Source organism: Salvelinus alpinus, chromosome 23 (genome assembly GCF_045679555.1).
Source record: "Salvelinus alpinus chromosome 23, SLU_Salpinus.1, whole genome shotgun sequence".
Taxonomy (NCBI): domain Eukaryota; kingdom Metazoa; phylum Chordata; class Actinopteri; order Salmoniformes; family Salmonidae; genus Salvelinus; species Salvelinus alpinus.
The window spans coordinates 40,960,945-40,985,179 of NC_092108.1; the positions used below are offsets into that span (position 1 = coordinate 40,960,945).

The following is a 24,235-nucleotide window of genomic DNA, read 5'->3' on the forward strand; positions in this document are numbered from 1 at the left end:
CCCAGTTCTTCAATGGCCTGCACACTCACCAGACATGTCACCCATTGAGCATGTTTGGAATACTCTGAGACAGCGTGTTCCAGTTACCACCAATATCCAGCAACTTCGCACAGTGGGACAACATTTACACAGGCCACAATCAACACTTTTATCAACTATGTGTCATGTTGCATGAGGCAAATTGAGGTCACACCAGATACGGACTAGTTGTTATACACGCCCCTACTTCTTTTCTTCCTATTTTCCTATGTGACCAACAGATATTCCCAGTCATGTGAAATCCATAGAATAGGGCCTAATGAATTTAATGAAATTGACTGATTTTCGTTATACAATCTAAGTAAAATATTTGAAATTGTTGCATGTTACGTTTGTTTTTGTTCAGTGTACAATTTAAGAGTACTCTATAATGAAAAAAAAATAGAATCTGTGCGGTATGGGAGTGATGTGAGACTACATATCGTTCTTTCCTCTTCGGAGCGCACTGGTGTCATTTCGCTCTACCAAACCCCAAGTACTTTCAAGTTTCGCACTTCGATTGAATCCCCCTCACCTAGTGTACGAACGCACTATACAGCGATAAAAACGCAATAATCTCCAACCCAGACCACCCACTCAGTCTCCACCACTTCTTTGATCTCCCTTCAGGTCAGAGAAAGCAGGCAATGAAATGCCTCGCACTTCGCGAGGAGTTTATTATTATGGACAACTCCTTCTCTATATGTTCCTAGACCAGTCACGACTGACAAACGTCATGGTCGAAACAAGGAAAAAAGGCTAGTTTATGTAGGATTCCTGGCCATGTAAAAAGTTTGCATGTACGCATTCCTCTGTTTGTTAATAAAATAAAGATATATGATGGGGATGGGGCGTTAAACTGAACTGGGAATGGACAAACGCACCCTGAAGATAAGCACATTGGTCATTTATTTTGCCTACTGCAGCAGGATATCATCACAAATATTTTGTTTCCTGCACATTCAATTTGTATCCCTACATAATGTAGGAATTCCACATCAGATTCATGTATGATGCAGACCTACCAAATTAATCTCAAAATACTTCAAGTTATGCTCCCATATCATATTTCCCTCATAAAAAAAAAAGTGTCCTCAAATCTAGACCTCTACATTTGGAAACTTTTTGATGATGCAGCAGGTCACCCAGTTCAAAGGAAGCTTGAACAAACAAAAAAAGAATAGACATGGTCAGGTCAAGCCTACGCACACATCTGCAAGCTATATTGCCTTCACATTCCTTCTCAGACTGAAATTCCTTGCTTGTGCAAATAATGTCCCTACGCCCACCTGGAAAACTCCAGGTTTCTTGCGCGCGCGCGCACACACACACACACACACACACACACACACACACACAAAAACACAACACAACCAACTTAAAGTCATAAAACTATATTTATAAATAAAAATACATTTTCTCAAGAGTAGTGCAGTGTTTCCCAAACTCAGTCCTGGGGACCCCCAAGTGGTGCACTGTTTTTTGCCATAGCACTACATTGCTGATTCAAATGATCAAAGCTTGATGATAAATGTATTATTTGAATCAGCTGTGTACTGCTAGGGTAAAAAGCTAATTGTGCACCCCTTGGGGTCCCCAGGACCGAGTTTGGGAAACACTGGAGTAGTGTGAAAGAGTTGGTAAGAAAACTTAAGACGAAAATGTACTTTTAAAATCAGTCTAAGCTGGAAGCTCATGTTAAGTGTTGAAAAAGAAACTACATGTATCGGCGACCAGCTATGATAAAAACATAAGAACAGAAAGGGCCTCAATTCTTTTGCACTACATTATTTAACTTTTCATTCTTTTTCATAGTCATACAAACAAACAAAAGTACACGTAAGGTTCAAAGGTTAGTGTTCATTTTCAAATTTTAGGTGAAAGGATGTATGGAAAGGAGTTTTTATTTTATTTTTTTACTTTGTCTCTGGCGGACTACGGTTGGGGAGGACAGGACGTGGAGCTAGAGAAAAGAACAAATGAAAAACATCCACGTAGAAAAGCGCCAAGTCATCCCCAGCTGTTCCCCAGGCCTCCCTCCCTGTCACGACCCAAGCACAACTCGTCTCACAGGGAGGAAACTGAGAAAAGGCGCTTTGATTCCATCTGCGAGGGTGGGGGGGGGGGGTTCTTCACTGAAGAAAGTATAGCGAATCAGATACACCCTCAGGAGCACAAGAGCAAGAGGACATTTCCAGCAGGGTTGGGCTCAATTCCATTTCAATTCTGGCAAATCAAAAGGAAATGACATTGACCCCAACTGTGATTTTCTAGAGACTTCCTCCTCCTGTCTGTCCCCCTCAGCACTAAACAAAAAATCCCTAACCACCATTATGTGGTGCGCCTATGACATAACCTGCGTCACATGACGTCGACAAAGAACTCGCCGCGGTTGCCTACGGCCATGCGCAGGGACTGGCGGGAGCCGGTGAGCTCTGGGGGAGCGTTGGCCAGCTGTCGGCCTGGTGGGGCTCCTGGAGCAGCTGTGGCCAGGTGGGGGGGGTTAGGAGGCAGGCCTGGGGGGCCATAGACCAAGCCAGGGCTGTAGGCCAGTGAGTGGGACGAGTGTGCGCTTCGATGGCTGTAGGAACTGCGGATGCTGCGCTCGCTAGGGGCCACAGAGCGCTCGCTGGGGACCCGATGGCTTCTGATCTCTGATTCGCTGCCACTCCCACCCGACTTGTTGGAGCCCCCGGCACCGCCTCGGCCCTCGGTCTTACTGCAGTTGGAGCCGCTGCTCCCTGGAGACAGGGGAGCAAAACAAAGAAAGTGTGTTAGAATCCAACTACACTACATAACCAAAAGTATGTGGACAGCTGCTCGTCAAACATCTCATTCCAAAATCAAGGGCATTAATATAGAGTTGCCCCCCCCCCCCCCTTGCTGCTATAACAGCCTTTACTCTTCTGGTAAGGCTTTCCACTAGACGGTGGAACATTGCTGCAAGACCTGCTTTCATTCAGCCACAAGATCATTAGTGAGGTGATGTTGTTGGGCGATTAGGCCTAGCTTGCAGTCGGCGTTCCAATTCATCCCAAAGGAGTTCGATGGGGTTGAGGTCGAGGTCAGGGCTCTGTGCAAGCCAGTCAAGTTCTTCCACACCGATCTCAATAAACCATTTCTGTATGGACCTCGCTTGTGCACAGGGGCATTGTCATGCTGAAACAGGAAAGCCTTTCCCCAAACTGTTGCCACAAAGTTGGAAGCACAGAATCGTCTAGAATGTCATTGTATGCTGTATCATTAAGATTTCCCTTCACTGGAACTAAGAGGCTTAGCCCCAACCATGAAAAAACAGCCCCAGACCATTATTCCTCCTCCACCAAACTTTACAGTTGGGACTATGCATTGGGGCAGGTAGTGTTTTCCTGGCATCCGCCAAACCCAGATTCGTCTGTCAGACTGCCAAATGGTGAAGCGTGATTCATCACTCCAGAGAACGCGTTTCCACTGCTCCAGAGTCCAATGACGGCGAGCTTTACACCACTCCAGCCGAAGCTTGGCATGGCGCATGGTAATCTTAGGCTTGTGTGAGGCTGCTCGGCCATGGAAACCCATTTCATAAAGCTCCTGACGAACATTTATTGTGCTGACGTGGCTTCCAGAGGCAGTTTGGAATGCCGTAGTGAGTGTTGCAACTGAGGACAGATAATTTTTACGAGCTACGCCCTTCAGCACTCGGCAGTCCCGTTCTGTGAGCTTGTGTGGCCTACCACTTCGTGGCTGAGCCGTTGTTATGCCTAGACGTTTTCACTTCACAATAACAGCACTTACAGTTGACTGGGGCAGCTCTAGCAGGGCAGAAATTTGAAGAACTGACTTGTTGGAAAGGTGGCATGCTATGACAGTGCCACATTGAAAGTCACAGAGCTCTTCAGTAAGGCCCTTCTACTGCCAATGTTTGTCTATGGAGATTGCATGGCTGTGTGCTCGATTTTATACACCCGTCAGCAACAGGTGTGGCTGAAATAGCCGAATACACTAATTATACTAAAGTATTTATCCTTCATACATGACTGCAAGTGTTTTATGAATGACTGGGTGTATGTTCTGGCTTTGCTGCGTGCATGACTGAATATGTTGAGTGAAGACATACATTAAAATTACATGATCTATTACTGCAATACTCCTGTCATTAATCTTATTTTTTCAAGTTTTTCTATATCATCATTTTACATTGTGAGCTCTGTCAGGCATGCTAGTGCAGTGATGTAAGAAGCAGTGACCCCGTTTTGAGGTAGGCTCATGGGAGAGATATATGATTTATGCCTGGGCCAACAGATTCATTGATATTTACTGGCCAATAAGTTTAAAAATATTGTTACGATAGTATTGATAGATTTTTTTTTATTTTTTTTTATTTATTTTTTTTTTTTTACAAAGTGGCCGTAGTGTTGGTTAATTCAAACTTGTTCCCCCTCTCTTAGTGTCTGATTGAATACTGCTGGTGAGTCCCAGCTCTCCTCACCTTCACTGTGTTGGCTGCCAGCACTGCCCGCCCCCACTCCCGGGAAGCCCTGGGGCAGGTCGTGTTGGGGCTGGGGGTTGTAGGGGTGGGCGATGGAAAACTGGTAGGGCAGGGACATGGGCCAGGGGGCAGCCCCAGGGTGGGGCAGAGGGGGCAGGGTGTCCTGGTCCGACGCCCCGCCGCTGGAGCCATCATGGTCGTGCAGAGAGAGGTGGGTCATGTCTGAGAGAGAGAGAGAGATCGAGTTATCATGAATATCAATGTTGCCGTTTTGTCTGCAAACACAGAAGGACTAGGGACTAGGCGATGTTTTCAAACCATGAAATACAATGAGGATCTAGTGAAAACGCTCACTGCCACAGAGGTCTCCGAAGGTGTAGTAGCATTGCTCAGAGAAGGTGATCTTGTTGACGGTGTGGCGGATGTAGCCGGCCTTGAGCAGGTTACTGGCGTACTTCCTTGCCTCCCGTCGGTCCGAGAATCCCTCCATGTGATGAAAGAGCCAGTCCACCACATCTGAGCCTTTGGATACAGAAACACAAAACATATGAGTCTAGACACAAAATACACATTCCATGGCAATTAACCCACAAACTAGGTAGAAGAGACAAAGACTGACATAAAATGGGGGCATACAGACAGACTAGACAAAAAGGAGAAAGTGAAAAACCAGAGGACAGGAAGACGGACGGTGAGAGAGAGAGGTAGAGAGAGACCGAGAGGAAAAGGAGAGTGAGCGTACCTATGAAGGCGTTGGCGATGGTGATCTTCAGCCACATCCTGTCTCGCACCTCCAGGCCCGACTCCGGGGAAGCCATGGCCTTGGCGACAGTTGACATGTCACTGTGGATGGACAGGTGGAAATCGTCGAAGCCTGCGAGGAGCAAAATCGGGAGGTGGGTTACTCGGCTTAGCGAAGGTAGGTATCGTGGTTTACAGGTTTACAACGGGACAGTGCGGCAGTTTTGATAGGACGTAGGTGTTCCAGTGTATGGCAGTTTTGTGGGACTTTCAAATATTAGCTGAACTTGTGACAGACATTACATTATGTGCTCCTTCGCATACTAGCCTGTCCTCAACTGTAGATTTCATGACACAATAAAGCAAGATTGAGAGTGTTTTAAATACAGTTTAATTGGGTCAGTTTTAACAGGACCCAGGTGTGGGACTCACGTTCGGTCTCGGGGACGGAGCTGCCGATGGAGGAGCTGGTGGAGGTGACCGTGCTCATCGATGGGCTCATGCCATAAGCAGGGTACACCCCCGTCATCGCCGCAGTGTGGGACACCCAGGCAGCAGGGTCAATGGGCCGGATTGGCTCACCTGTCGGGGGAGAAAAACGAGGGGTTCGACATAGTACATAGACTTCACGAAACACACACATAAAAAATAAAATAATAATAGTCTTACATTTGTGGGTGTGTTGTGAGAGGAAGCACGGCAGGTGAATACTCACTTCTTGGCAGAGCAAAGCAGCTCCGAGGGTTAGGGTCCCAGCACTTAGCCACAGTCAGAGTGATAGGGCTGTAAACAGAGTTTACACACACAGTTAACACAGAGCTGGCAATGCTCACAACGCCATGTTTATACAGCTTAGGCAAAGTGGCAAAACTTGCACCTGTCTTTTTACAAATGGAATACAACACCAAAAGATAGTGAAAGCTAAAAATACAGGTTTAATAAATCCTAAGACTTGTGGCAACTTGAGTGTGTTTGTTGTGGTGTGACTCACCCTGGCTTGTGTACGATGTCCCTCAGCACTCGAACCGCGTCGTCGTTGTTCATGTTCTCAAAGTTGATGTCGTTCACCTGTTAGGAGGGCGGAGACAGTCTCTCAGTCTCTCTACGGCATTGTTCTGGGTAATTGTGGGCTGTTCTGGGTAATTGTGGGCTGTTCTGGGTGCTGAAATCAGTAGTTTTTGATAAAAAAACAGTAGTTGCCCGCTCAACGCCATCGTAAATCGTGGGGTAGAGTTTAGCCGGGCTAAAGTGGGTCGTATTCATTAGGGTTCACCATAGCAAAATGCTTTGAAACTGAAAACAAAAACAAGCATTTTCTTATTGGACATATTTAGGTAGATTCCTTTGCTTCAGTCGATTTTCTTCCATTTGGTGCTTTGTGAACACAACCCTGATCTCAACCGTTTGATCACCCTGCTGTAATGTCCAATGGGAGCCACTTAATTCACTCTGGTTTCAACGCACCTGCAGTAGCATGTCTCCAGGCTCAATGCGGCCGTCTGCGGCCACCGCCCCTCCCTTCATGATGGAGCCGATGTAGATGCCCCCGTCGCCCCTCTCGTTACTCTGCCCCACGATGCTGATGCCCAGGAAGTTATACTTCTCTACAGAGGGGGGAGAGAGAGAGATACAGAGAGAGAGAGAGAAAGAGGAAGGAAGAGAGAGTGAGGGGCAGAGCGAGCGAGAAAGACAATGAAAAAGAATGAGTGGCCAGGAGGACTATGTAAAGCTTTATTGCAAGTTATCAGGAAATAGAGGCAGCAGAATAGAGAGAGAGAGAAAGACAGCCACAGAGAAATACTTACCCATGTTCAGAGTGACAGTGATGATGTTCAGTGACATGGTGGAGTCTGTGACGCTGCTGAATGATGACGACTAGAAAGAAGGAAAGGGGGGCGAGAGAGGTAAGAAAGTGTGTGTGTCACCGGACAACGTGACCGGGGAGATCTTAATTTACAGGCCATTTGAGAAATAGATACCCATAGACTTCCAGTCATTAAGCTAACTTCATACTGGACACGGAGCCATAAAAATGGTATCCACGAGTTCATCTGACTCTGGGGAAGTAGATAAAGGGCCTCATTGCCAAAATCCCAAAGTATCCCTTTAACCACGTGACAATGCTTTAAGAAATTAAAATAGTTATTGAAATGAAACTGTTCCACAAAAACGCGCATATGAAAATCATAACTGGCATGCAGATCGGTAGAAATCGTAGGATAAACTGCATGCTTCCCTAAACTTAAAGAACTCACGTGCCGCCTATGAAGTCTTTATAAAATATTTGCCTCCACGTTTCTATGGTCGGATTTTCAAGCAAGGGAAGACATGCCTCAAAATATGAAGTATGTTTTCAAAATGCATACTGCCTCCCGCACACATTGTAAAGTGGTGGGTGACGCACTGATAGCCTGCCTACAGTTGTTTTGTACTCCCCGTCAATTTGGCAGGCAACAATTATATTTATTGGCTTTTCATTTTATTTGGCCAAAAGCCAGCAATAACTGGCTAACGGAAACCCTGGCGTGTGTCTGCCCATCTCACCCTTTCCATGTTGGATATTTTGGGTTTCCGGCGGCGCCGGCGGTGTCGCCTCATCAGGCGAGAGGAGCTCTGTTCTGTGGAACTGCTGAACCTGTGGGACAAAGTTCAATAGGGTTACAGTAAGGATAACCTGCGAGAACCAAAGGTATTAAGTAAAATATACAGGAGGCAAGAAAGTGGAGGTTGGCGGAACGTTGCGTAATGGTTATCTAGGAAGTTCTCACCGGCTGGTGGCGTCGTCATCCTCAGAGTCGAAGCAGCTGGTGGACTCCAGCTCGCTGCTCATGAAGGACGAGCAGCTGTCGTATTGGCCCAGCTCCGCCCCTCGGCCCACCCGCGAGTAGCCATTCCTCCCACCTGCAGTTGGTGAGAGAGGAGGTGACAAGAGTTACACAGGGGAGGGGCTCTCAATGACAGCGCTATATGCCCAGTTCCTAATCAGCCTCTGGGCACTTCATGTAGTATGGATAGGTATAAAGCGATGGTAAATAGCTCCACATTGCCCCTTGTTAGTCTGGGTGGAATATGGCTGTACGGCTCATACACCTATCCAACAACTAGATCCCGTGTCAGGCGGGGAACTGGACAGTATAGTTGAGAAATTCTGAGGAAGAGAGAGAAATTCTGAGTGAGAGGAACTGGAGGGCGCCGACTGCTCTCTGACCGTGCTCGCGAGTGTGTTTCCGGCGCGGTCGCTCCCTCGCTCTCCTCTGGGACACCATCGAGCCCGTCTCCGTCTCGTTGTCCAACGAGTCTCGTTCACCTGTGGCCTTCCCGCTGCAGTGAGAAATGGAGAGGGGGAGGAAAGGAGGGGGGGGTGGTCACAGAGGTCATTATTTCCCCATTGAGAAAACGTTGTTGTGTTCACCGTTGTCATGGTTATTCAGCAGATATTAGAAGCACAATGGAGATTATTCATCAAGACTAATCCTATAAAGACACTCGGAGACAAACCCACTTACTCACACGCACAACATCTCACACACACAGCCAAACAGAAACGCAAACAAAGTCAAAATGTGTGCGCCATGCGCACACAGCTAAACACACACAACCTAGAGAGAACTGACTGATAAGAGGGGGGTCTGGACTCCCCGATGCCCCCAGTCCTCTCCAGGGGGGGTGGCGGCAACTCGGACAAACTCTCGACCACAGAGCCACCATCTGAGTGAGCACCGTCCCCCGACACCAGCTGAGGACACAGAGGTAGACAGACCAACTTTGAGACCCTAAGAATCACACACCCTCAATCTAAGAATCATTCAAATTTGATTTACATGCACTATGTAGCTTCTTTTTTTTCTTTCTTTCTTTTTTTTTTTTTTTTTTTTTTTACAAATACATTTTACAGCAAGCCAGGTCTGTAACCTAGGTGACAGACAGAGACACCCTGGATACCAAACATTTCACTAGAACGTAATATGTTTAGCTTGATCAGATTGGCCTTGCCTCTGTCTCTGCCTATCACACATCCAGACAGATTTTTGTTCTACCTCATGTTATTTTCAGTACTACATTGATGTCGATTACTGAACTGTTGGGTTTAGAGCTTGCCAGAAAGGCATTTCACTGCACTTGTGCACGTGACATTAAAACTGAGATAAACGTACACAAACATGAACAGAGACGACTGTCATTCCTTTCCTGACCACGCACTGTACGGAATAAAGCCAATAACTAGGGCCCAGAGATTTCCCTAGTTATGGTAACAAGGTTGGCCTACCCCCCCCCCCCCCCCCCCCACACACACAAACCATTTCCTTCTTAAACAAACCCCTCCTTCATTTCGCCGCTCTGTGACTTGTGATTCAATCTCCTCATTAGGCGCAGTGAAGCCCTTTATTTTGGAGTGATGTCTACGATCCTGTGATTTCAGTTCCTCTTAATCTGATCTCAAAACGGAGAAACCGAGGATAAGAGAGGCAGAGCAAAGAACCAGATGGCTCAGACATGGAGAGATTGGATCATTGGTCCGTGTGTGAGATGAGAAATGTAGGAGTTTTACAGAGACATAAATAACTAGTGTATTTGGAAGGGAGTTAGAAAGATTGACGAGATACAGAATGCGTGAGAGAAACAGTGTGTGTGTGTGTGTGTGTGTGTGTGTGTGCATGTTCTGTGTGTGCCACTGTTATTCCTAACATCATTATGTAGTAATGATATTATCAGACAGATGGGCGGGGCTTCTCTCTAGGGACGGAGTGCTGTTTGGGGTCAATAGCAGCCCCAACAGATGGTTGTCATTGACAAACACTTAAGACAAAGATGAAGTGTGTGTGTGTGCGCACTTACCCAAGATACCACACGGCCATTAAAACAAGGTAGTTTGGCATTGTCATCAGATATCTCTTCTTTCACTACCCTGCAAGGGAAAGAGAGAATGAAACATTGACTCACCATGTGTACACAAATGCTGGTAAGGAATGCAAAAACACTCAGAAACACTCCCGGTCCCAACAATAGGAAAACAGTCTAAAATCCCTGCTTTGGACCAATACCACAAAGACATTCTAATAATTAGTCTGATGGTAAAAACATATTGGCCTAACGCTTCCAGCTTCTGCACTCTCATTTGTTACATTACTGTGCTAGCTAGTTACGTTACCACACTGAACAAAAATATAAAACGCAACGTGAAAGTGTTGGACCAATGTTTCATGAAGCTGAAATAAAAGATCCCAGAAATGTTCCATTCGCACAAAAAGCTTATTTCTCTCAAATTGTGCACAAATCGTTTACATCCCAGCATTTCTCCTTTGCCAAGATATGCCACACCTGTCAGGTGGATGGACTATCAAGAAGCTGATTAAACAGCATGATCCTTGTGCTGGGGACAATAAAAAGCAACTCCAAAACGTGCAACGCCACAGATGTCTCAAGTTCTGATGGAGCGTGCAATTGGCATGAAGACCGCTGGAATATCGACCAGAGCTGTTGCCAGAGAATTGAATGTCCATTTCTCTACCATAAGCCGCCTCCAACGTTGTTTGAGAATTTGGAAGTACGTCCAACCGGCCTCACGACCGCAGACCACATGTAACCACGCCAACCCAGGACCTCCACATCCAGTTTCTTCACCTGCGGGATTGTCTGATATCAGCCACCCAGACAGATGATACTGTGGGTTTGCACAACCGAAGAATTGACCTGACTTCAGTGGGCAAATGCTCACATTCGGTGGCCAACGACACTCTGGAGAAGTGTGCTTCACGGATTAATCCCGGTTTCAATTGCACTGGGCAAATGGCAGACAGCGTACGGCGTTGTGTAGGCGAGCGGTTTGCTGATGTCAACGTTGTGAACAGAGTGCCCCATGGTGGTGGTGGGGTTGTGTTATGGGCAGGCATAAGCTACGAGGCACAATTGCATTTTATTGATGGCAATATGAATGCACAGAGATACCGTGACGAGATCCTGGAGGCCCACCGTCGTGCCATTCATCCACCACCATCACTTCATGTTTCAGCATGATAATGCAAGACGCCATGTCACAAGGTTCTGTACACAATTCCCAGAAGCTGAAAATGTCCCAGTTCTTCATACTTACCAGACATGTCACCCATTGGGCATATTTGGGATTCTATGGATCGACGTGTACGACAGCGTGTTAGTTTCCACCAATATCAAGCAAGTTCGCACAGCCATTGAAGAGGAGTGGGACTACATTCCACAATCAACACCATGATCAACTTGATGCTAAGGAGATATATCATGCAGCATGAGAAAAATAGTGGTCACAGGTACTGACTGGCTTTCTGGTTCTGATCCACGCCCCTACCTTTATTAAAAAGGCATCTGCAACCAACAGATGCATATCTGTATTCCCAGTCACGTGAAATCCATAGATTAGGGCCTAATTTATTTATTTCAATTGACCAATTACATTATTGAAACTGAAACTCAGTAAAACCTTTGAAATTGTTGCGTATACATTTTTGTTCAGTATAAGATTTGATATTAAACAACAATATGTATATATGTGTGTGTGTGTGGAGGTTAAACACAACAAAACAAACAAACCTGCAGTCTCAAATTCCAATCTAACACGCTGTCAATAGAGTTCTTCAATGCAATTTGCAGACCGGTTTGAAATCAAATACAGTACCAGTCAAAAGTTTGGACACACCTACTCATTCAAGGGTTTTTCTTTATTCTTACTCTATTGTAGAGTAATAGTCAAGACATCAAAACTATGAAATAACACACAATGGAATCATGTAGTAACCAAAAAAGTTTCAAACAAACCTAAATATGTTATATTTGAGATTCTTCAAAGTAGCTACCCTTTGCCTTGATGACAGCTTTGCACACTCTTCGCATTCTCTCAACCAGCTTCATGAGGTAGTCACCTGGAATGCATTTCAATTAACAGGTGTGCCTTGTTAAAAGTTTAATTTGTGGAATTTCTTTCCTTCTTAAAACTTCTTATGGCTTGGGGGCAGTATTTCGACGTCTGGATGAGAAGTGTGCCCAAAGTAAACTGCCTGTTACTCAGGCCCAGAAGCTAGGATATGCATATAATTGGTAGATTTGGATAGAAAACACATAAGTTTCCAAAACTGTTAAAATAATGTCTGTGAGTATAACAGAACTGATATGGCAGGGGAAAACCTGAGGAAAATCCATCCAGGAAGTGGGATTTTTGATGTGGGTAATTTCAATTGAATGCCTATTGAGTATCTAATGGGTTAGGACCCAGATTGCAGTTCATATGGCTTCCACTAGATGTCAACAGTTTTTAGACATTGTTTCAAGCATTTTTTCTGAAAAAATTAAGAAGAATGAGACCTTTCTGTCAGTGGACTGTAGAATCATGCAGTGCTGGTTTGCGCCCGTGACCGAGTGTTCGCCCTTCGTTGTTTTTCCTTTCTATTGAATACGCCATTGTCCGGTTGAAATATTATCGATTATTTAGACAATTGACAACCTGAGGAATAATTATAAACATTGTTTGACATGTTTCGCCGAACTTTACCGGTACTATTAGGATGTATTCGTCTGCATGTTTTGACCGCCTTTGAGCCAGTGGATTACTGAACAAAACGTGCCAACAAAACTGAGTTTTTGGGATATAAAGAGGGACTTTATCGAACAAAACAAACATTTATTGTGTAGCTAGGACTCTTGTGACTGCAACCAGATGAAGATCTTCAAAGGCAAGTGATTAATTTGAATCGCCATTTCTGACTTTCGTGACTCCTCTACTCTACAAAATGTTTGTATGCTTTTGTAAGCGGGGCGCTGTCCTCAGATAATCGCATAGATTGCTTTCGCCGTAAAGCTTTTTTGAAATCTGACAATGCGGCTGGATTAACAAGAAGTTAGTCTTTAAGCCGATGTATAACACTTGTATTTTTATGAATGTTTATTATGACTATTTCTGTATTTTGAATTTGGCGCTCTGCAATTTCACCGGATGTTGTCGAGGTGGGTCGCTAGCGGAAAGCCTGCGCCAGAAAGGTTAATGCGTTTGAGCCAATGTTGTGACTAGGTGGGGGGTTATACAGAAGATAGCCCTGTTTGGTAAAAGACCAAGTCCATATTATGGAAAGAACAGCTCAAATAAGCAAAGAGAAATGACAGTCCATCATAAGACATGAAGGTCGGTCAATATGGAACATTTCAAGAACTTTGAACGTTTATTCAAGTGCAGTCGCAAAAACCATCAAGCGCTATGATGAAACTGGCTCTCATGAGAACCGACACTGGAAAAGAAGACCCAGAGTTACCTCTGCTGCAGAGGATAAGTTCATTAGAGTTAACTCCACCTCAGATTGAAAGGCCAAATAAATGCTTCAGAGTTCAAGTAACAGACACATCTCAACATCAACTGTTCAGAGGAGACTGCGTGAATCAGACCTTCACGGTCTAATTGCTAAAGAGAAACCAATACTTAAAGGACACCAATAAGAAGACACTTGCTTGGGCCAAGAAACACAAGCAATGGACATTAGACCGGTAGAAATCTGTCCTTTGGTCTGATGAGTCCAAATTTGCGATTTTTGGTTCCAACCGCAGTGTCTTTGTGAGACACCGAGTAGGTGAACGGATGATATCTGCAGGTGTGGTTCCCACCGTGAAGCATGGAGGAGGAGGTGTGATGGTGCTTTGCTGGTGACATTGTATGTGATTTATTTAGAATTCAAGGCACACTTAACCAGCATGGCTACCACAGCATTCTGCAGCGATACGCCATCCCATCTGGTTTGTGCTTAGTGGGACTATCATTTGTTTTTCAACAAGACAATGACCCAAAACACACCTCCAGGCTGTGTCAGGGATATTTGAACAAGACGGAGAGTGATGAGTGCTGCATCAGATCACCTGGCCTCCACAATCACCCAAGCTCAACCCAATTGAGATGGTTTGGGATAAGTTGGACCGCAGAGTGAAGGAAACGCAGCCCACAAGTGCTCAGCATATGTGGGAACTCCTTCAAGACTGTTGGAAAGCCTTCCTCATGAAGCTGGTTGAGAGAATGCCAAGAGTATGCAAAGCTATCATCAAGGGAAAGGGTGGCTACTTTGAAGAATCAAAAATATATTTTGATTTAACACTTTTTGTTACTCCATGATTCCATGTGTCATTTCATAGTTTTGATGTCTTCACTATTATTCTAAAATATAGATAATAGTACAAATAAAAGAAAAACCCTGGAATGAGTAGGTGTCTAAACTTTTCACTGGTACTGTATATGAACCCCTCAATCCTGACCCTCAGAGGAGTTGGAATTCTACCAGGAGCTCAATCTGGCAAAATACTTTGTATTTCTCAACTGTCTTGCTAGACAGCTAGGCATAAAGGCGTCAGCAAGCTTCAGTTAGGCTGGCGCCTAACCATACTCGGACAGGCAAAACAAGGTGTGTGCTCGCATACTCCCTTAAAAGAGCTTCGCCTGAAAAACCAGAAAAATAGCAATAGTACTATTTGTCAATTTTGAAACACTTCCTCAAAAGAGTCAGAATTAATCGAAGATGACTCAAGAAATCTTAGTCAGGCTATTTTACATCTAACTAAGATGTGTGGAGCAGTATTTCTCAAGTGACATTTTTTTTGCATATGCGATTTGTCTCTCGTTGAATGACAACAAACCCTTCATTGAATAATCCCTAATGTTGACCAATCACCGGACCTACGACTTAGACCGACATCGGGCTTGCCTCGATAAAAAAATGTACGCACAAACCCCAAAAAACCTTGCCGAACACCAAAACAAACAAAAATATCACTAAATGTTTCAGCCATTCTCCAAAACAGACCATTGAAGTCTTTCACTTAACTAAAGTGGTCAACACTGAGGTAACCTATTTCTGACATGGCACTGATATATAGCCTTCTGTATTTTAAAACACCCAAACACTTTATCCAAAGCACATTCCTGATGTTAAAGTGATAGTACACTCAAGAATCTAAGTGAAGACATTTTCTGTGATGGAATGGGAGATGGACTCATTTTGAGACTAGAGGTTCCTTTCCCATTTCAGACATGCGTAAGGGCTGGCTTGTAAACCAGCCAGTGAAAAACATGGCATTCCAGAGTAAGTGACCGACCATTGGGTCCAACCAGCCTGCATTCCTTTTTGACAACAACAGAAAGAAAGAGGAGACCATTATTGTGGTCCTTTCTCCCTTAATGCATCTGTCAACACACAAGTTTAAACTTGGTCAAAATGTCGATACCATGTGAATTGACTTACCATATGCCAGTTTTCAACGTATTGGACAGCTATGAAGAAGCAAGAAGCTGAAAAGTTACTACTGTTTCATTAGAACTACAACTCCCACCAGCTGCATACTGCATGTGTCACTTTCGACAGCTTGTCGGTCTACACATAAAAAAAAAAAAGAATTTTTAAAAGCCACAGCATAATCTAATATAATACACCGTCCAGTGAGTCCTCAACTCGAGCAGGTACGCTTGAGCATGCTAACAAGGCTGCAGGAGTTGTGGTTGAAAATATACTTTTCTAACTTTCACAAATGTTTCTAAAGTGTTTCCCCTATATTCACGCTGCTTCTAAATCGTTGCAACCACTCGCCACCATTGGACTCTGGAGCAGTGGAAACTCATTCTCTGGAATGATGAATCACGTTTCACCATCTGGCAGTACGACGGACTAAACTGTATTTGGCAGATACCAGGAGAATGCTACCTGACTGAATGCATAGTGCCAACTGTAAAGTTTGGTGGAGGAGGAATAATGGTCTGGGGCTGTTTTTTCATGGTTCAGGTTAGGCCCCTTAGTTCAAGTGAAGGGAAATCTCCACGCTACAGCATACAATGACTTTCCAGACAATTCTGTCCTTCCAACTTTGTGGCAATAGTTTGGGGAAAGCCCTTTCCTGTTTCAGAATGACAATGCCCCTGTGCACAAAGCGAGGTCCATACAGAACTGGTTTGTCGAGATTGGTGTGGAAGAACTTGACTGGCCTGCACAGAGCCCTGACCTCAACCCCATCGAACAACTAATCACCCATCAAACCAAACACTGCATTCCACAATAAAAACCTTATACCAACGGTCAAGCATGCTGGTGGTAGTGTGATGGTTTGAGGATGCTTTGTTGACAACTTGCCTTAACAGAAGGAACCAATAATTCTGCTCTCCATCAGAGAATTATACAGGAGAATGTCAGGCCATCGATCCTTGAGCTGAAACGCAGCTGGGTCATGCAGCAAGACAATGATCCAAAACACACAATCAAGTCTACATGAAAATGGTTAAAAAGCAATGGACTTGACGTTTTGGAATGGCCTTGTCAAAGTCCAGATCTAATCCCAATTTTTGATTTTTGAATGGCACACATACACAATCAATGTCTCAATTAAAAGGCTTAAAAACGCTGATTTGTATTGAAGCAAAACAAATGTAACTTTCAATATAAAACGCGACCCTTGTCAATACACAGCTCCCGCTTTCTCACGTTGTGCTATTTACAAACAAACACTTGACTGGCTCAACTGTTCTGGAGAACTAAGGTAATCTTTATTATGTAATTAAGGTGACAGGTGAAATGAACAACGCCATCTGCTTTTATCTCCTAACGTATTACACAAGTTGACTGCAGGCATTTACTTCAAAAGTATCAACAAATATTAATTTATTTAAAAACGTCAAAGAAATTGTTTCAACGGTATTGAAAAAAACCATCCCGTGGCTATTTCCAAATACCCCGGTATAGGGTATACCACCCAAGTCTATTAGCAGAGTGTTCCTAATGTTTTGTACACTCAGTATATACAGTGGCTTGGCATTTTTCCTATTTTGTTGCCTTACAACCTAGAATTAAAATGGATTTTTGGGGGGTTTGTATAATTTGATTTACACAACATGCCTATTACTTTGAAGATGAAAAATATTTGTTTTACTATGAAACAAGAAATAAGACAAAACAAACAGAAAACTTGAGCATGCATAACTATTCACTGCCCCAAAGTCAATACTTTGTAGAGCCACATTTTGCAGCAATTACAGCTGCAGGTCTCTTGGGGTGTCTCTATAAGCTTGGCACATCTAGCCACTGGGATTATTGCCCATTCTTCAAGGCGAAACTGCTCCAGCTCCTTCAAGTTGGATGGGTTCCGCTGGTGTACAGTAATCTTTAAGTCATACCACAGATTGTCAATTGGATTGAGGTCTGGGCTTTGACTAGGCCATTCCAAGACATTTAAATGTTTCCCCTTAAACCACTCGAGTGTTGCTTTAGCAGTATGCTTAGGGTCATTGTCCTGCTGTAAGGTGAATCTCCGTCCCAGTCTCAAATCTCTGGAAGACTGAAACAGGTGTCCCTCAAGAATTTCCCTGTATTTAGCGCCATCCATCATTCCTTCAATTCTGACCAGTTTCCCAGTCCCTGCCAATGAAAAACATCCCCACAGCATGATGCTGCCACCACCATGCTTCATGGGATGGTGTTCTCGGGGTGATGAGAGGTGTTGGGTTTGCGCCAGACTTAGCATTTTCCTTGATGGCCAAAAAGCTAAATTTTAGTCTCTCACATGCCCTTTGGTGAACACCAAACGTGTTTGCTTATTTTTTTCTTTAAGCAATGGCTTTTTTCTGACCACTCTTCCGTAAAGCCCAGTGTGGAGTGTATGTCTTAAAGTGATCCTATGGACAGATACTCCAATCTCCGCTGTGGAGCTTTGCAGCTCCATCAGGGTTATCTTTGGTCTCTTTGTTGCCTCTCTGATTAATGCCCTCCTTGCCTGGTCCGTGAATTTTGGTGGGCGGCCCTCTCTTGGCAGGTTTGTTGGGGTGCCATATTCTTTCCATTTTTTAATAACGTATTTAATGGTGCTCCGTGGGATGTTCAAAGTTTCTGATATTTTATAACCCAACCCTGATCTGTACTTCTCCACAACTTTGTCCCTGACCTGTTTGGAGAGCTCCTTGGTCTTCATGGTTCCCCTTGCTTGGTGGTGTTGCAGACTCTGGGGCCTTTCAGAACAGGTGTATATATACTGAGATCATGTGAAACTTAAATGAAGTCCACCTGTGTGCAATCTAATTATGTGACTTCTGAAAGTAATTGGTTGCACCAGATCTTATTTAGGGGCTTCATAGCAAAGGGGGTGAATACATATGCACGCACCACTTTTCCATTTTTTTTTGTTTACTTTTTTGAAACAAGTAATTTTTTTCCATTTCACTTCACCAATTTGGACTATTTTGTGTACGTCTATTACATGAAATCCAAATAAAAATCAATTTAAAATTACAGGTTGTAATGCAACAAAATAGGAAAAATTCCAAGGGAGATGAATACTTTTATAAAAGGCACTGTAGTGGTGATGGCAGAAGTCCGACTGACAACTTTACCTGACAATGTCAAGCTCTTTCCAAAAAGCCTAATCTCTGATGAAGCAAGCTAAATGACACATTGTTTGTTTAGCTAACTAGCTACATTCCAAATGAATGGGCTAACGTTACACTCAATTATATGAAATTACATGATCAATGTATGTGTACTGATCATGAAAAGCATGCAGTTACTTGCTGTATAACTCTGATAAAGCTAAATGTGGAATAATCTGAAAAGTTGTGGAGCTAGTTCTGACTACCCCTTGATCATGACTCAGTTCCATTACACATAAGAGTCATTGGACGATGGAGTCTTTATTACGGGGAGTTCTGTTAAGAGCCCCGACGCTCGGTCTGAACATTAACACGCATCGCTTGCGGTAAGGTTTTGGAAGCATATGGACCTTATCTTTCATGTCAGTGAGAAATAATTATCAAAAAACATGAAATTGATACACACCTTTATAGGGTTAAGACAGTGTATTTTGCATTTGCGAAATAATTTAGATGTATTTTTCTAGAACCGTATCGCAATGAGAATCATTCACATTTAAAATGTAACGCTCTGCACCGTAGAGTACGGTTACATTAATATTGTGGATAGTTAGATTAATATAATAGTTTGATTAAAACATGTACATGCTTTGCAAGAAGAACGATTTCCATAATAATCCTGTTTACACGGACAGATCTGAAATCAGGCTACCGGATGGCACTGATAAATGAAGAAAAATCGGCAATCATAATAAATGTTTTATTACAGCAACCATGTTATTTTTGGGAAGCATATTTGATTCAGAGTTCAGACATATAGCTTGCATGTGAAAACTACTTCTAAGACACACAGATTCAGTTGTTTCGAACTTACTTCACTCGCGCTAAAGAGGGAGGCTCGCTCGGCTGGTGCTAGCACATGCACAAGTCAAATACACAGCTGGAACGCCGATTAAGGCATTTACATGTCTTCATAATTTGAAAGATTGCTCAGAAAACCAGGTGTTTTAATCAACGTATGCTTACTTAGATTTTGAACTTACGCCGATTAGCCCCATAGAGTTGATGTCCGCGCCCCCGTGCAAATATAATTAGCATAATAATAAAATCTGTCCGTTTAAGTTAGAGATAGTTTTTTGCATTGGAAGTGTCTCAATTCACCACATCCGCCGATGTCACACTTCCGCATCTGTGGTGAAAGGTCACAGAGTTAAAGCAGTGTTGGTCAGACCATGAGACATCCCGAAAATCAGTCTTCCAACAAAATCTGTAGCATCCAAATGGTTTGGCCTACCCCTCTATCGAAAAATGTGACTCTCATGAACACCATGGTGTTTTCCGTTTTGCTCTACGACCCCCACACGCGTCTTGGGACTCGTTTGAAGTCGGTACAGCCGATCTGCCAACTTCTGTCTGTAGCGTCCGAAAAGTTTTGGCTACACACTAATGGAACACACCCTCTGTGGAGTTTTGTTCTAGGATACCCATGGGCCTCACAAGACTCATCTGAAGGTCCCCTGGTATTAGTTGAAAAAAATGAAAGAAGTATATATGGAGACTGTTTAGTGCCAAAAATAAGGGGTTAAATACATGCAAAAAAATATATATAATAATAATGTTTCCTGATCTTTCTTTTATCTCTAAGATATAGGACAGACACTTCAGAACAAACTTCCTTTCGATTTTTGGGGGGGACTATCTGTTCCATGTAGCAAATCTGTTATTCAATGCGTTTGTATGTGCTAATCGCAGTAAGGCCAAATAAAGGTTATCAAATAAATATATATTTTCTTTATTATACTTCAAGGGGTCTTAAAATTAAAAATCAAATAGCTAAATGATCCTTGGTATGACCTTAAAACAATTCCATATAGCTTAGTAGAACCACCCTTCCCTTAGACAGGCCTAAGACTGCAATGGGTTTTAAAATAAGCAGAGTAAGATGTTTACATGACTATTGCATAATCTGCCTACTGCCATAATAAGTTTAATATTGAATTATTGCTGTGCATGTAAACATACTCATTGTGATGTTTTATTACTAACCAACTATGTAAGAACTATGTGCTTGTGTTTAAGTTGCACACATCAGTAGATTGAAAATGTGCACCTCTTCTTGCAGAAAAACAATTCAATGTTCCGGTTGCTTGTAAATGTTTATTTATACTTTTCTTGAAGTACATACAGACCTTAACGGCAGTAAGTGATGATAGTTGCTGGCGTATTTGTTAAGTAAAGAATGTATATTGACATAATGCTTGCAGAGCTGGTGAATGGTAGCTTGAATTGTAGTTTTCTGGGCAGAGAGAAGATCATCATATTCATCATCTCCTTTGTCCCATACTGGTTTCACGATTATTGGGAATTTTGACCGTGTATGGCTGTAACGATTATGGAATTTTGGGTAACATTATTTGTCATGCAAATGGTCACGGTTATTGTCAAATGTATAATTTTTATTACAAAATGTTTTGAGCTTGTTGTAATGCATCTTTTAAAAATACAACACAGCTTTAACGACAGCTCGAAAATGAATGGTTTTGACCGCTGGGAACTTTTGGAAATTACTTTAACGTTAGTTTCTCCTTGCCTGCAGTTCTTCTCCTAAAATTATGTACAGTAAAATAAGTAACTGCTATTGGGTAAATTATATTTACTTGAAAATTACGTTAAATCCACCCCCTACTAAAATAAATGTATTAAAACGTTTACATTATTTTTGTCATGGCTATTACCCATAATTGTCGGTTACACGATTATGTATTAACGTTAATTCTGTCAGACCTAACTTTGGCTTTTGTAGCTAACTTACGTTAGTCACAAGCAAAAAAGAAATAGAACAGAGAGACGAATAATGCTAAACAAAGGAATAAAACTCAAGCCATGATCATCATTCATGATGATGAACATTGAGACGTTGGTTAGTTGGCTATAGTAACAGTTTTGAAAAAGATTATGATTATTTCATCTGTGGTTTAGACTGAAAGAATAGCTAGCTACATACAGTAGTTAACTACTATAATACGCTGCTTGCTAATAATGCTCACCCAAAATCGTCATCCATAGATTTGAAGAAGAACTTGTAGTTGGGTTTCTTCAGAACATTTTTGAAGTCCGCAAGTGTGACCCTGTCAGCGGGCACTGCCAATTTGACCAGGTAGGGTGTTTCCTGGTCGTCGAGGTGATATATGACTTTGGTCTCCCCCATTGTGGGCTGCTGGTGCGAGGCAGGCAGGGTACATCAAGCCGCGGGCCTGGATGGCTCCCTCTCGGGCCCCGGCTCCCCGTGGTGCTGATTCCCCCGGCTTTCTGGCTAGCCAGCAAGCTAGCTTCCAGTTGTTCTTTTGAATCCTATTAGCTAACGTTAGCTAGCTAGCTATTCAGAAGCACCTTGCTCCACAAAGGTCCAGCCAGACGACGACTGATTAGCTATGTACCCTGATATTACTTTACCAATTTGAAAAAGAGCCAAATGCGTGTAACTACTTTCAAATCTTGGCTAAATGTGAATTTACGCAGTCGTTTTTCGAGCTAGCTAGCAGTTATTTTGTTGAATACACACGAAGAATCCTTCCTCCCGAGTTCAGAATGCAGTCTACAAAAACAAATACCAACCCAAACCCAAAAGTTCTCCCTCTATCGGAGAGGAGGGAAGAAAAATAATCGACTTGGTTTAAAGGGAAATTGCGCCACTTTTGAACCTTCTATTCATAGTCTCCAGCACTAAACCAGTCTACACATGTGAAAACAGCGCGTTTTTATGATCTGTGGTTAAAAATATAAGGTCCTAATGTTCTTCTCTGTGACCGCACAGGGTAGAATTAAAAGTAAAAAAAACAGGGATTTTCAAAACATCCAAGGAGTTTCTAGCCCAAAGGAAGGGATTTTCTTGCTCCCCACTGTTAATCTCATAGTTATATTTTTATACAAAATGTAGAAATGCACCGTTTTCACATTATGTTGATATTCCCGTGGAGGCTTCTCAGAGGAGGAAGGGGAGGACCATCCTCTGTGAATTTCATAAAAATAAAAATAGTGATAAAACTATGCTAAATATATTCACGTCACCAAATAATTGATTAAAACACACTGTTTTGAATGTCTACAGTAGCCTCAGCAGCACTCTGTAGGGTAGCGTCACCCTTACAAAAATGTACCATGGTAGTAAAATGAAAAAAATACCATGTTTTTGGGGTCAACTACCATGGCAGGAAAATACCATGGTACTGGTGCAAATACCATGGTATTTTCCTGCCATTGTAGTGACCAAAAAACCATGATAGTACCGTGGTAGTTTTTTCATTGTACTAACATGGCATTTTCCTGCCATGGTAGTGAACAAAAATACATTTGTTTCATTGTACTAGCTACCATAGTACACAAATCAACTATAAATTGGTGGAAAAAGTACCCAATTGTCATACTTGAGTAAAAGTAAAGATACCTTAATAGAAAATGACTCAAGTAAAAGTGAAAGTCACCCAGTAAAATACTACTTGAGTAAAAGTCTAAAAGTTTTTAGTTTTAAATATACTTAAGTATCAAAACTAAATGTAATTGCTAAAATATACTTAGATATCAAAAGTAAAAGTATAAATGATTTCAAATTCCTTATATAAAGCCAACCAGATGGCATAATTTTCTTGTATTTAAAAAAATGTACGGATAGCCAGGGGCATGTTCCAACAATCAGACATAATTTACGAACAAAGTATCTGTTTAGTGAGTCTGCCAGATAGAGATAACCAGGGATGTTCTCTTGATAAATGTGTGAATTAGGCAATTTTCCTGTCCTGCTAAGCACTCAAAATTCAACGAGTACTTTTAAGTGTAAGGGAAAATGTATGGAGTAAAAAGTACATGATTTTCTTTAGGAATGTAGTGAAGTAAAAGTAAAAGTTCAAAAATATAAATAGTAAATTACAGATACCCAAAAAACACTACTTAAGTAGTACTTTCAAGTATTTTTACTTAAGTACTTTACACCACTGGAACCATGGATTTGCCAAGGGTAGATTTGCCAAGGGATTTGCCAACAATGGTAGTACAATAAAAACAATACCATGGTTTTGTACTAGCAGCATGTAGTGAAACATGAAAGCATGGTAGTTGTTTACCATGCTTTTTGGGGTAGTGACCAAAAACATCTAATTTATGGTACTCACATAATGCAACATTGACTTCTCGCTCTGCAATGGCAAAGCATAGGCTAGTACCCTCTTATACCCCTTTAGCTTATAGTGAAAAACCACAACACACATGGTCTAGTAGTGTAGTGTACCCTCTTAAACCTTGGGACCTGGATAGCGTATGGTGAGAAGAATGAAGGGAGTCTGAAACCTTGAAGATTTAAAATAGCTAGATATTTTATCTGGTGCATCTCTCTTCAAAACTGTTTTCAGTTGGCTCTCACGCATTCAACAGACTTGGCTACTCTTACAGTACAATTCTAAATAGCCAACACACTAAACAAACAATTTATAAAATGGTATTAATTAGCATCTTATCTCATAGATACATTTTCATCATGTAATTCTAAACATATCCTTAAAAACAGCAAGTTACCTTTTTTTAAGAATGTGTGAACGTTCATTGGTCCTGTCGCCATGACTACGACAGGCTAGCTTGACTGGAGCTAACTTTAGTCTTCTATGCTAACAGACTTT

General features: G+C 42.6%; 1 protein-coding gene across 2 annotated transcripts; it reads right to left on the reverse strand.

Annotated features, from left to right (window-relative positions):
- Window positions 1-904: 904 nt before the first annotated feature.
- On the reverse strand, window positions 905-22,221 carry LOC139551008 (segment polarity protein dishevelled homolog DVL-3-like). 2 transcript variants are annotated; one of them, XM_071362336.1, is made up of 15 exons: window positions 21,617-22,221; window positions 10,064-10,133; window positions 8,842-8,963; window positions 8,436-8,548; window positions 7,996-8,128; window positions 7,772-7,862; window positions 7,033-7,102; window positions 6,692-6,831; window positions 6,219-6,295; window positions 5,943-6,010; window positions 5,660-5,809; window positions 5,229-5,360; window positions 4,841-5,008; window positions 4,487-4,708; window positions 905-2,759 (listed from the first exon to the last, which is right to left on the reverse strand). In XM_071362336.1, the coding sequence occupies exons 1-15, from the start codon at window positions 21,775-21,777 to the stop codon at window positions 2,380-2,382; spliced, it is 2,097 nt and encodes a 698-aa protein (XP_071218437.1). In that variant the 5' UTR covers window positions 21,778-22,221; the 3' UTR covers window positions 905-2,379. The 2 variants fall into 2 exon arrangements, with proteins under 2 accessions (XP_071218437.1, XP_071218436.1); XM_071362335.1 differs by having other exon boundaries at window positions 8,827-8,963; window positions 21,617-22,168.
- Between the last annotated feature and the right edge of the window lie 2,014 nt (window positions 22,222-24,235).

Excerpts from the sequence above, each read along its gene's own strand:
- LOC139551008 (XM_071362335.1), bottom strand. The coding sequence starts at position 21,777 with ATGGGGGAGACCAAAGTCATATATCACCTCGACGACCAGGAAACACCC. Across the intron at positions 7,103-7,771 it reads AAATATCCAACATGGAAAGG|TCGTCATCATTCAGCAGCGT; the intron begins GTGAGATGGGCA and ends CCTTCTTTCTAG. Across the intron at positions 5,361-5,659 it reads CTCCGTCCCCGAGACCGAAC|GCTTCGACGATTTCCACCTG; the intron begins GTGAGTCCCACA and ends TGCTCCTCGCAG.